Below are 13,439 nucleotides of genomic sequence, written 5' to 3'. Positions count from 1 at the left end.
ATTTAAAGCCCTTATTTGGAAAGGGATGAAGGAACAGTTTCTCCTGCGCCTTTCGACCCTGATTCGGGGCTCAGAGACTGGGGTAAATCCGGAGTAGCATGGATCTTCCCGGCTCAAACCCAGTCCCGAGGTCCCTGAGACAGTTAGAGGGCGTTGATTAATTGATTGTGCTGGGAGTGGAACCCAGGGCATCCTCTTATCATAGGCAAGCACCCTGCCGCTGAGCTCCAGCTCTCTTATTTTTGTTTTATGATGTTGGGTATTGAAGCCAGGGACACGCTAAGCACCATTCTAGCGGTGAGACAATTCTACCGGTGAGCTAGACCTCTAGCCATACATACCATCACTCTTATTTCATAAATGTTAACACAAGGTAGCGTTTGTTTCTTATACTTTTCTTTGTTGTACAATAAACTACAAGTATCACGACATGTCATCCCCCAGTATTTTTTAAAAAAGATTTATTCATTTTTATGTATGTGTTTGAATGTTTCATCTGAACATGTGCATGGGCAGTGTGTGCTGCCTGATGCCCACGGAGGCCAGAAGAAGGTGTAAGGTACCCTGAGTACCGCATTAGAGTTAGGGACATTTTGTAAGCTGCCACATGGATACTGAGAACAGGGTTCTCTGCAAGAACCATTGAGCCATAGTGGATTCCGAAGGACATTTTCCCACATCACCATATTATTAGCGGATGCAATTAAGAGCAGGAGCGTCCCCTAATACTATTTAACACCCAGTTTACACGCAAATTCCCTCTGCCCCCAGCAGTCGTCCCACAGATTTCTTTTGCAATTGATTTGTTCCAACTAGAATGCAATTGTAGGCCACTTGGTGTATGTAGTTTTAAAATCTCTTTTAGTTATAACCCTACCCCTCCCCTCCATTCTTCCCAATCCATCGTCTTGTTGAAGAGACTCCACTGGCTCTCCTGTAAATTATCCGCTTACAGATTTGCTTGAGTCTTTGTGGTATTTGAACTATTCCTCTCTTTCCAAGTAACTGTGACCCAGGATCCTTTGGGAATTATGTTGCAGTTACTGTTTTTCTGTTATTGCTAAGCATACCAAAGTTAATGAATAAAAAGTTCTTATACTTTCTCTCATGTTTTTAGTTCACTGGAGGAGGAAAATGTGAACACATCAAACTGCAATTGTTTCACTGCCTGACACACATTAGGTACTTAGTAAATACTTATGAAATGATTTCTTTGTGGATTACAAGTAATCTGTAGAAACTGAATATTAATTTTAGGAAGGACACTTGTAGTTCTTACAGGAATATACCTTGAATACACCTAAATTCCAGCCCTTCTTTCAGTGTATTATAACTGTATCCAGGAACTATAAGCTAGTCCCCGATCCACTGACATCTGTTGGAGGAGGCAACTGCACTTTCAATGTTACACTGTTTCTCCGTTCAGCTGTATCTGCTTTTCAAAATTCCTTTACTGCACATGGCCACGTCTCCCTTAAGTGGAAGTCTTTCTAGATTAAGTGCAATAGCCTCCATTCTTACCTTCACCCAACCATCCTTCAGGCTTCTGTTCTTGCTTTTGTTCTCATTTTTTCCACTCAGTACAGAACTTCTCAAGACACAATCCAGTCTTGTCATTTTCCTTCTGGAAAGCCTTTAGATCAATGGTTCTCAACCTGTTGGCCTAGACCCCTTTGGCAAACCTATCTATCTATCTATCTATCTATCGCCGAGAATATATACATTATGATTCATAACAGTAGCAAAATTACAGTTATGAAATAGCAACGAAAATAATTTTATGGTTGGGGGTCACCACAGTACGAGGAACTGAATTAAAGGGTCGCAGCATTAGGAAGGCTGAGAACCACTGCTTTAGAGTTTCCTGATCATTTATAAAGTTTAAGCTCCTGTGTTCTTAGTGTGTCTTGCCAGCCTAATGCTTTGCCATTTTCTTCTGACTTGGCTGTAGACATTCCAGCCTCCTGTCATTCCTTTGGCCTGCGGCAAGGCCTTTGAACAGTCTCCAGTGCTCTTCGTATCTTCAGCCCAAATGTGTAGTTCACTCCTTTTGCACTTAAGGATTCCACTTAAACGATACCCAGCTCCCCACCCCCTGCAGTTTTCCATAAGGGTCTAAAATGGTTAGCTTTTTATTTCAGTATACTGAATCTGGTATGCATGTGTTTGTGTGCACACACTCTGGTGCTCCAGTGAATCAGAGGACCACTTTTAGGAGCTGGCTATTTCTCAGTATCTAATTCAGTTGTGAGGCATGCTGGCAGGCACTTCTGTTAGTGACATCTGCTGGCCCTCTAACGAATCTTTTGACCTCCTATATCACCCACTTTTTCACCCCATTTTATAGCTAAGTCACCAGAACCCCTGCCTGTCCTTAGAGATGTGATGTGTACCCTGAAATGCTTCTGTTCATGTCAGTTGTCTGGTCCATGACAGTGGCTCCACCTCTTTTGCCTTTTCTGGCCAGGCAATTCTGATTATTGGAAACTAATCCTAATGTACTTGCTTCTAATCCATATTTTTTTCAACATTTCCTGTCTGGTAAGAATTTTTTAGCTCCTTTTTTTGTCCTTCATTACTTCTACCTGAAGCGACCATATATTACCAGATACTTCAATCACTACACTTTGAGCCCCTCCCCTCTCTCCTTGGAATACATATTTTATTCCAAATCTTAACAACAATCAAGAAAAAGTATAAAGATATACAAACTGTGCAGTGATAAGTATACCCATTTTCCTCTTTTGTTCCACAGTTACACTGCATCCTCACTTCTGTATTTCTGTTACCTGTTGCTATGACAGTGTGGTGGAATAAATGGCACTGGGTCTTGGGGCGCAAGGGTGGGTAGGACATATTTGTATGTCTGCTGTCAGTTGCAGAGTGGACACGTAATTCTACAGGTCTTAAGTTAGGCCTACCCAGTGTTTATCAGCCTCTCCATTTTTAGCTCGTCTAGAGTGCTGTCATTTCTGGTGGGGTGACTTAACTCTTCTTATGTCTTATATCATCTGAAGACTTGCCTAGGCATAACCTTAGGACGATTTGAGAGGGGAAACAGCAAACCAAGCCCCAGTCACAAAAGTGACTTTCAAGTCCCTGGCTTGCCAATACCACATGAGCCGATAGCCACATGGCTGAGCTCAGAGTCACGATTCAGGCTTGGAGGGTGTTACAAATGCAGGGCTAGAGGGGAGAATGGAGACTTGAGACCATCAATATGCATTTTATCATATGCTCTCCCCAAACATATATAAGTAACGGTTATATATACTTTAAAAGTGGCCAGACATGGTGGCACAAGCCTTTAATCCCAGCATTTGAGAGGCAGAGGCAGCCAGGACTCGATATGTAGATGAGGTTGGCCTTCAAATCTCAAAGATCTGGCTGCCTCTGCCTCTCAAATGCTGGGATTAAAGGCTTGCGCCACCATGTCTGGCCACTTTTTACTAATATAAATTCTATTCATTGTTTTTATTTATTGTATGTTTCTCATAACTTTTATTTACCATTGATATATAATATTCGGCTGTCAAGTTAAAGTTCCTTAAGAAGATTGAATCAAAGAGTCTTCAATCATAGTTTTTCTTTCAACTCACAGTGCTATGAGCCCTCTAAATGAATCCCAGAATAGTTTCAACATCAGGACAGGATGTATTTAAGATTGTGAAGGTAGAGGAAGGTCCTCTCTGGGACCAAGAAAGCTATCTTCCAGAGAACAGCTTTTCTGGCCAAGAGACTCCTGGGCCTCGGAGAGCTCTGAGCTGGCTACATGAGCTCTGCAGACAGTGGCTGCAGCCTGAGGCCCACACCAAAGAACAGATCCTGGAGCTGCTGGTGCTGGAGCCACTCCTGGCCATCCTGCCTGAGGAGCTGCAAGGCCTTGGTGCAACAGCAGTGTCCAAACAGCGGGGAGGAGACAGTGGCTATGCTTGAAGATCTGGAGCAAGAGCTTAGTGAGCTTGGAAACTCACTAAGGTGGGATGAGGAGGACTGGGGTTCTAGACACTGAATACTGAACAAAGAGTGAAGCTCCGTTGCCTATGGCTACAAGTCTGAGTTCTCGGCTTCTGTGTAAACAATCACCCCCTAAATATTTTCCTTTCCTTTCCTTTTTATCTCTTCTTTTCTTTTCCTCTCCTTTCCTTTTTCCTTTCCCTTCCTCCCCTCGCCTCCCCATTCCTCTTTCCAAGACAGGGTTTCTCTGTGTAGCCCTGGCTGTCCTGGAACTCACTCTATAGTCCAGGCTGGCCTCCAACTCACAGATTCTCTTGTCTCTACCTCCAAAATGCTGGAATTAAAGGTGTGTGCCTCCACTGCTCCGTGACCCCTAAATCTTAATAGCTTATAAAAAAAAAACAGTGTTGTTTGTGAATTGGGAATCTGGCTGCTGCTTAAGAGGATCTCCTTAGTTTTTCAATGAAGATGTCAGTCGGGACTAGTATAGCCATCTGATAGCATAACTAAGGCTGACAGACCCCTTTTGGAACAACCCAGTTGTGGTTGTTAGTAACTTCAGTTGCTCTCTGTCTGCCGACAGGAAGTTTTAGGTCTTTGCCACGTTTACTCATCCCAGGTGTTCCACATAGAGAATGACCCACAATAGCCTTTCAGTTTTGAATGAGAGAGTTTATTAAATACAGAGCAAGCAAAAGTAAAAGAACAAAGTGACAAGCAGCAGATAAACAGTAGAATGTCAAGTCAGACACACCATCCAGCAGAAATGGCCCGGGAAGCATCAGTCAGGGGCTCTAGCCTTTATTTTTTTAAAAAATACTTACTACTGTGCATGTGTACACAGTGTGGTGTGGAAGTCAGAGGACAGTGTTTTAGGAGTTGGTTCTTTCTTTGGTCTTGTTAAGGTGTGGTCTCTCTTGCTGCTTCTGCTCTTCTGTGTACTCCACGCTAGCTGGCCTGCAACCTTCCGGACAATCCTATGTCCAGTTTCCATAGACAGCGTTAGGAGTGCAGGTGAGCCACTGTATCTAACTCCGTGGATTCTGTGGATCAAACCCAGGCTATCAGGCTTGCTTCCCAAGTGCCTTTACCCACTGAGACCCCTTGAGGCTCACAATCCGTTCTTTTGAAGAATCTGCCATAGTTCTCAGGAGGTCACTCCATGTATTTTGTCCAGGGCTCTCCCTGCTCACCAGGGGTGTGAAGGGAGTGGCTTGAGTCACCTTCACATGCATCAGTTGCCCAGCTCCCCCAGTTATATATTTTTTAATCACTTGGTTGATTGGATTTCTTGTCTTATTCACTATGAGAGTCATAGTAACTTGTTTATTGACAAGAGCAGCAGCTTTAATAATCCTGATCCACATCCTTGCCGTGAAGTTACCAGCCACACCAGTGAACACTTCGTGCTTCATAGGTTCCTTAACATTTTGCACACAGTCTTTAAGGAGTACCATAGGAGATTAGATGAGAGCCAAGAGTTATCAGTCAGGTCTTTGGCCCTGGTACCTGTAGAAGTAACTGTCTTATTAAATAAGAAACACAGAGTCAATGCAAAGATGAAAGCCCAAGAGGTCAGAGCTAAGAGCCTTACCCTTCACTGTTGCAGCTATCCTCTTCAGCCAACAGAGCTACTTCCTGTCTGTTTGTCTTTATATAGACTTTCTGTTCTGCCTTCTCATTGGTTGTAAACCCAACCACATGACCGCCTCGTCACTGCCTGTGTGTATAGACCTCCAGGTCTTCTATTGTTGGTATTGAGATTAAAGGCATGTGTCTCCAATGCTGGCTGTATCCTTGACCACCAGCTCTGCCTACCAAGTGCTGGGATTAAAGGCATGCACATAGCTTTTGCTATGGCTCTAATAGCTCTGACCCCTGGACAACTTTATTTATTAACATACAAATCACATTTTAGTACAAATAAAATATCACCATAGGTACCCCCTCACAGAGCCAATTTCAAAATGAACTTTTCTTGCAGTGATGATGTTCCCTTCCTTTCCTCTGCTTATGACTCAGGTTTCTTGGCAACACTACCAGACAGCTCTACAAGTCGACCATCTCCTTTTCTGATCGAACTTTTTACTGTCTTATTCAATCTTGCTCCTCAATAGCTTCCCCATCTGGCTAAAAAGATCGTATTATTTCTCCCAGTAGCCATTGGCAAAGCCTCGGCCACATGGTATAGCTTCAAACCTTCCCATTTGTTGGACCACTACTGCTCACTAAGATTAGTCTGCTTGGCTCATTCCTGAGCCAACAAACACCAGGAGAGATATTCCTATCTGAGGATTTCCTCAGCAACATTGGACCATTTACTCCTTAGAAACAGTAATGGCATTTTGCAGATTCTTACAACTTTCCCAATTATATTCCTCATGGAGAATGATCCAGCGTGGTTTCCAAATGAGTGAGCTTATTAAACATAAGCAAGCAAAAGAGCACAAAACGGCAAGCAGCAGATATAGAACATCAGGAAAAGACTAGAAAGGACTTGGAGGCCCAGTCATACACAGTCAGTTGGAGCCTCTGATCAACAAAGAAGGTCCTAGGCAGAATTTCTTCCTGTGGTGAGACTTCCCACCACTGGCATAAAAAAAAAAAAATCACATGCATTTATTTGTTTTTTAAAATTTTATTTTAGATTTATTTCATTTTATTGAGTGTTTTGCCTACATGTCTATACCTATCATCCACAGAGGTGAGAAGAGAGTGTAACATCCCCTGGAACTGGGGTGATTGTGAGTTAGGAAGCAAAGCAGGCTCTCAAGGACAGGGTAGTTTTACTCTGGGCTGTTTTACTGTTCTCTTTCCCTCCTGCCTCAGGGCCAGGGGTGGGCAGTCTGTCTGTCTCCAGACAAGCGGTCTCGAAGGATACTTCTAGACCAACATGCTTGGGCCTGAAGTGGAGGAGCCAAGCCCTCCTCCAAAACCAGCTTTTTAGTGAGCTCAAACAGCATGTGGCAATTTACTAACATAAAATATATTTAATAAGGTATATTACAATAGAATTGCTTGTTCTCACGACATTTCAGCTAGTTTTCTCCAGTGGAGAGAAAGGGAAAAACCACAAAGCTTTTAAAAAACTATTATTATATAGACGTTAGATACCATCACTTCTGCCATATTTCAGTAGAAAGGAGCCATCAAATACAGCACGCACTCAAGGAGAGAGAAATCAGATTCCCGCACACCCCGACCCCCTTCCTGTTCCTTCTGGGACTGAGGATTGAACCCATAGCCTTGCACAAGCTAAGCAAGCGCATTTCAACTGAGCTCTATCCTCACCCCCTTTTAAATTACATATTGTAAGATAAAGTCTCACCAAGTTCTCCAGGTTGCTTTGAACTTGTAATCCTCCTCAGCCCTCTGTGTAATTTGGATTTCAGGCCTGTGCCACCAAGCCCAGCTGGATTTCCCTGTTTAAAGGACAATCAATCAATCAATCAGTCAAATAACTTGACCTGTTTAAAATGATCACATCTTATTGGTTCACTTTTTTCTTTCTTTTCTGCTCTTGTGGGATATAGAATTTGGTCCTTCCATTGAACCATCCTTCTACAGAATGTTTCATATGGTTCCACATAATCTCTTGCATGAATCATTAGCTTGGGCTCTCAGAGCTCTCTTATAAACCCACTATTTGCTAGGTCAGAAGCAAGAACGTTCTGAAGTGCCCTCAGAAGATGTAGTGCTTTTGAAGGTCAAGCAGGAATCAACAGTCAACCACTCCACGGTGACACAGCTCAAATGTGAACCCTTCTGGCCTCTACCAGTTTCCAGAACAAGGCACATGTCCTCCATTCAAAGGGAGCTCTGGTGGCTCCGAAAAGGGTTAAGATTGTGATTCTAGGGCCAAATTACAGGGGTTGGAATTAAGCCTTCGCAACTAAGTAGCTTTTGACAGTAGACAAGTTAGGTGAACTTCCTGTGCCTTCAGTTTATGTGTGTCTGACATGGAAACATCAAAGTACCTCAAGGAAAGGGTTAACTGAAGATTTAACAAGGTAACATGTGTGGAACACCTAGAACAGTGCCTTTCCTGTGGTGAATATTCTGTAGCGTCTGCCTTTGCATAGTCTCTCTGTGAGTCTTGTTTTTCCTCCAGCCTGAATTTCAGCTGTGGAGATGTGGTCACTCCGATAGCCCTGTTTAAGTCATCCTTACATTATGTAAACTTATCCATACTCTAGGAATGTATTTATTTTTGTTCTGGTTATTGTTCCAGGTAGTGAACCTATACTTGTAAACCAGGGGTTGACAGCAAAGCAAGAAGTCTTAAAAGAATCAGGACATTTTGGGGACAGCAGACTCCAAAGAGATGCTCTTCTGGATTCTAAGTACAGAGAAATGTGTAAATACAAGAGGATGGAAAGGCTGCATCAACACCCTGCTGAAGAAAGACAATACAGGTGCAATGAGTGTGGGAAAAGCTTCACTCAGAGCTCAAGCCTCATTCAACACCAGAGAATCCATACCAGGGAGAAGCCAGATGAATGTAAAGAGCGTGGGAAGGCCTTCAACCAGAAATCAGGCCTGAATGAACATCAGCGGAGCCGCACTGGAGAGAAACCTTATCAATGTAAGGAGTATGGAAAAGCCTTCAGTACCTGCAGTGATCTCATTAGACGTGGAAGAATCCACACAGGTGAAAAGCCCAGTGAATGTGAAGCAGGCGTTATCTGCCTTATCTCACGCCTTGTCCAACAGCAGCAGATACACACTGGAGGGAAGCGCTATCAGTGTAAGAGTGTGGCAAAACCTTCCTTCCTTCAGAATGCGGGACTTTTTAGCATCTTTGTATCCACACTGGTGAGAAACCTTATCAGTGTAGTCAGTGCAATAAAAGCTTTAGTAGCCGGACACGCCTTATGAATCCCAGAGAAGCCACACTGGAGAGAGCCTTTACAAATGTCAGAAGTGTGGGCAAGGCTCCAGTCATTACTGGAGCCTCATTAGGCATTTTAGAACACGTACAGTTGCTGAATTGGACTCATCCTGTGGACTTGCAGTCCTTTTATGTGAGGGGGTTCAGTAAAGAAACCACCAACATGACTGCTCCATGATATGGTTAAGATTTTTATTGTAGAAATGTGAGAGAGAGCAGCCAGAGGCACCTGGAAAGAGTCCCGAGCAGAGAGAGAAAGAAGTAGACTGAACACAGCCAGCAGACTGGACTGGCCAGGGCTGTCTGTGAGAGAGGAGAGAATGGCAGGAGACAGAGACTAGAGAGAGCATGGTGAGAACAGCTGGGTTATAAGAATATGGGGAAGAGCTAGGGGAAGGAAAGCCTGTGAGCTGAAGGGGGTTCAGGGTAGAGGAGGTGAGAAGGGCTAGGATGCTAGCCTGGACTTTGAAGTGTATAACCGTGACTTGTGATACTGAGGGAGTCAGGCGGCAGCATGGGCTTTGATATGTTGATAGGCACCACAGGCAGCCGCATGCCCCTTCTGCCAGAGGTAAGGGAAATGACTCCTGTGGCAGGTGGGAACTGGTTTCACAAGTTCCTGAGGAATGCTGGTTTTTATCTAACCACTTGAACTCCGGTAGCTCATTTCTGGATATTGTAGACTACCTCTAGGACCTAACAGTCGTCTAAATGGGGCCATCTTGGAAAATAAGATGTTCATCTGGTCTATTCTGTTCTTAGCAAAATGAATAGCTGTCTAAGAACCAGCTACTGGTGTCTTCTGGATCCTCCAGTCAGCTTTCTTATCTATTTTTTTGGTTAATCCCTAGTGATTTCTCTTAAAGCAAGCAAATATGGAAATACATTTGAATAGAGAAGCTGTTCTTGAATAATATTGAATATTGAACAACTCTGTAGGTATTTGTGTGCACTTTGTAAAGATTGGGTGAGTTAAAAAATAGTATAAAGTTGGGTATTTTTCTGTAAGATATAAACGGACTCAATGCTTTGGGGAGTAAGAGTTACCCACATTTACACAGGAAGTCATTACTCTGGTCTCCCTTAACAGTGTGATGGGTGCAGTTTGAGGGTGGACAGTTGGAGACTGGAGGGAGTGCAGGGATTCTGGAGCTAGCTGAAGCAAAAATGGAATGAAGATCTGGGAAATGGAGATGTGGAGAACCAATCCAGGTATGGCTTTTTCAGGGAACTTTCATTTCACACCCACAAACCCATAGACTTACATTTTAAGCACCCACATATTTTCCCCCTGTTTTTTTTGTTTGTTTGTTTTTTGTTTTTTTTTAATGACAGGGTTTCTTTATGTAACTGCCGTGGCTGTCCTGGAACTCTCTGTGTAGACCAGGCTGGCCTCGAACTCACATAGATCCGCCCGCCTCTGCCTCCCGAGTGCTGGGATTAAAGGCGTGAGCCACCACCACCTGGCACATCCACATAACTTTTCAGGACTCAAAAGTAATTTTATTTATTTATTTATTTTTTATAGTTTTTTTTTTTTTTTTTTTTTGGTTTTTCGAGACAGGGTTTCTCTGTGTAGCTTTGCGCCTTTTCCTGGAACTCACTTGGTAGCCCAGGCTGGCCTCGAACTCACAGAGATCCACCTGGCTCTGCCTCCTGAGTGCTGGGATTAAAGGCGTGCGCCACCACCGCCCGGCCGTCATTTTATTTTTAACTCTGGAGCTTTAGACAGAGAAGGTCAGGATCCAGAGTGGGTCCCCATGCTGTGCATGGTGGTGGCTGCCTATAGTCCCTGCACTCAGGAGGCTGAGCCGAGAGGATGGCTTAGTCCATGAGCACAAGACCAGCGTGGGCAACACTGCCACCCCATCTCAAAAACCATGAAAGACTGAAACAGTGCTTTCATGTAGATAAGATTCTTATTAAAATGAGCAGGGTGGGGTCAGTGAGGTAGCTCAGTCAGTAAAAGGCTCTTGCCACCACACCTGGTGATCTGAGTTCAACCCCGGAGAGCGACAAGGTTAATGAAGAGACCTGACCCCACAAAGCTGTCCTCTGACCTCCACATATATGCCATAGTGCACATGCCCATACACCCACATTATGTATGTACACACTAATCATTTTAATATTTTTTCAATGGAAAAAAAAACAAAGGAAATTTGTGAAGTGACGTGTTTGCTTACTTTTATGTAAAGAATTAAACCTTGGCTGAATGTTTGATGCTGTAGGACACAATATGTTCAACGTTTTCTAAAGTTGTAATTATTTATGTGCATACGTGTGTGCCTTAGTGTATATGCGCCCTGTCCCTGCAAGTGGCCTCTGAGGTCGGAAGAGGGAATCAGATCCCCTGGAGCTGGAGTTACAGGTGGTTGTGAGCCACCTGACTTGGGTTCTGGGAACTGAGCCCAGGTGCTCTGCAGTAAGTAGTATCAAGTGTTCTGAACTGCTGAGCCATTTTTCCAGCACCATTTCAACAGTTTTTTAGAGTTGATTGATAGTTTGAATTTTTATTTATTTAACATGTATATGTGTATGAGAATGTGTGTGTACATGTGGAGATCAGAGGACAAATTTCATGTGTGGCAATAGATTATTATGAAAATATCTCTTATGTCTAAAGAGACTGGAACTTTTGGTGGACCTCATAGCTGAGTTAATAATACATGTTGAGGTCACTTAGACTGATTTCCTGCTGTATATTCAATCTGTTTAACTTGCATTTAAGAGAACAATCTTACTTGCCACGAATTTTCCATGTTATCACCTTCTACAACCTAAGCGCATAGCTGTAATCTCAAGACATGTACTCTTCCATGGCCCTGACTCAGAAAATTTCCTCTCTCTCTCTCTCTCTCTCTCTCTCTCTCTCTCTCTCTCTCTCTCTCTCTCCCCCCCCCCCTCTCTCTCTCTCTCTGTGTATGCATATATATGTATATATGTCTTTGTGTTATAATAATCATGTTTTGAAAACAGCAAGATGGAAGCAACTTTATAAAATAAATACCTTCTATAAATGCTGAAAAAACATGTGGGTATTCCTTGATGATGACAGTTATATTTGCCTTTCTGAGTGCTTCTGGGTTAGTTGAAGTGAGTCAAGTATAATCCCTCATAAAACTTCACTAAAGATTTCTGTAAAGTATCCTTCATTCCTTCCCATGTGATGCTCTATGATCTCTTCAATAAATACAGAGCAAAAGCCCTTGGTTAGGGAGAGATCTATAAGGAAGACAACATTCAGGCAGGGACAGATTCAGACACAGACTAGACAGCCAGTCATCAAGCGGGCATGGGGACACAGATTCAGACCCAAACAACAGAGCCCAGATAGGCCAGTACATACAGACAAGTTCAGAATATACAGATAAGTTATAGAGAGGTGGGAGACATAGGGTGAGAAGTAGCAAATTCAAATTTGGGCTCATTCTTGGACAAATTACTTCAGAAGGAGGTTTCAGGTTTCTCTAGTGTGACATGGGCATATGCCGATGGTTCTGACCTCATCACTAATGTGTTTAACGGTCATGTTTGGATGCCTCTTGTGAGAATCTCTAGTTCATTTAATCTATGCATTCAGAAGTTGTTCTCTCCTTCTGCCTTGTAGAGTCTAGGGATTGAACTCATGTTTTCAGGCTAATTTGACAAGTGCCTTTACCCACTAAACCATTGATTTTTTTTTTTTCCTTCGAGACAAGGTTCCTCTGTGTAGTTTTGGTGCCTGTCCTGGATTTCACTCTGTAGACTAAAGTCTCCATCAAAAACCAAACGGGTGGGATTTGTGGAGCTTCCAGACAGTTGGAGGTTGACCCCTCCACAGAGGGCATGGAAGCATCACACCCCTTAATCATATCCTAGGCAACACAGGGCACTTCTTGCTTCATCTGTATCCTTTGCAATATACTTTATAACACATCAGTAAGAACGGTTCCTGAGTTCTGTGAGAGCTCTGGGAGGGGTAGTAAAAACCCTGGTTTCCAGCCAGTGGGTCAGAAGCATAGGTAAAATAAACTGGAGCTTACAACTGAGGTTGAAAATGGGAACCAGTATTATGTCTTGTATACCTGAGCTTCTACACATAGGATCCATCTGTCTGCATTGAATTAGGGGACATCAATTGCTTGTTTGCTGGTGGGGACAAATCTCTAGGACCTTTTGAGGTCAGAGGAGTGTTTCATACTGTTGTAGTGTGAGAGAGGAGTGGAAAATTGTTTCTTCCTGCAGATGGCCATTAAACAAGGAGGTGGGATGGGGTGGGTAGGAGAGAGAGACTCCGCCTCCACCACCACTACCACCACCACCAGCACCACCACCACCACCACCACCAGCACCACCACCACCACCGAGTTTCAAACACTTTTCCTTGAACTAACTTCAAACTCCCAGAATCTGATTTTACCTGCGTCCTACTTTTAGTTTACCACCAATTATATTAAGCTCCTAATTATTTTCCACTTGTAAAGTTAATCCTGGAATAAAAGAAGTTAGTTCCCACCTACAAGAAAACCATGGTCTTCCCAGTTTCTCATTCACCACACCCTGACCTTTTCCCTCCCCGCTTTGAAGTGGGCCATCCTTCCAATGTGAA

General features: G+C 43.4%; 1 protein-coding gene across 1 annotated transcript; it reads left to right on the top strand.

Moving 5' to 3' along the window:
- Positions 1-6,636: 6,636 nt before the first annotated feature.
- Zscan31 (zinc finger and SCAN domain containing 31) lies at positions 6,637-9,971 on the top strand. Its single transcript, XM_059263008.1, is given in 3 exon segments — positions 6,637-6,661; positions 8,189-8,749; positions 8,752-9,971. Coding segments are annotated over 3 exon segments (861 nt in total). The 3' UTR covers positions 9,027-9,971.
- Positions 9,972-13,439: the final 3,468 nt, after the last annotated feature.

The sequence above is a fragment of the Peromyscus eremicus genome, chromosome 5, assembly GCF_949786415.1.
Source record: "Peromyscus eremicus chromosome 5, PerEre_H2_v1, whole genome shotgun sequence".
Classification (NCBI taxonomy): domain Eukaryota; kingdom Metazoa; phylum Chordata; class Mammalia; order Rodentia; family Cricetidae; genus Peromyscus; species Peromyscus eremicus.
This window is presented reverse-complemented; position numbering and strand designations above follow the sequence as displayed.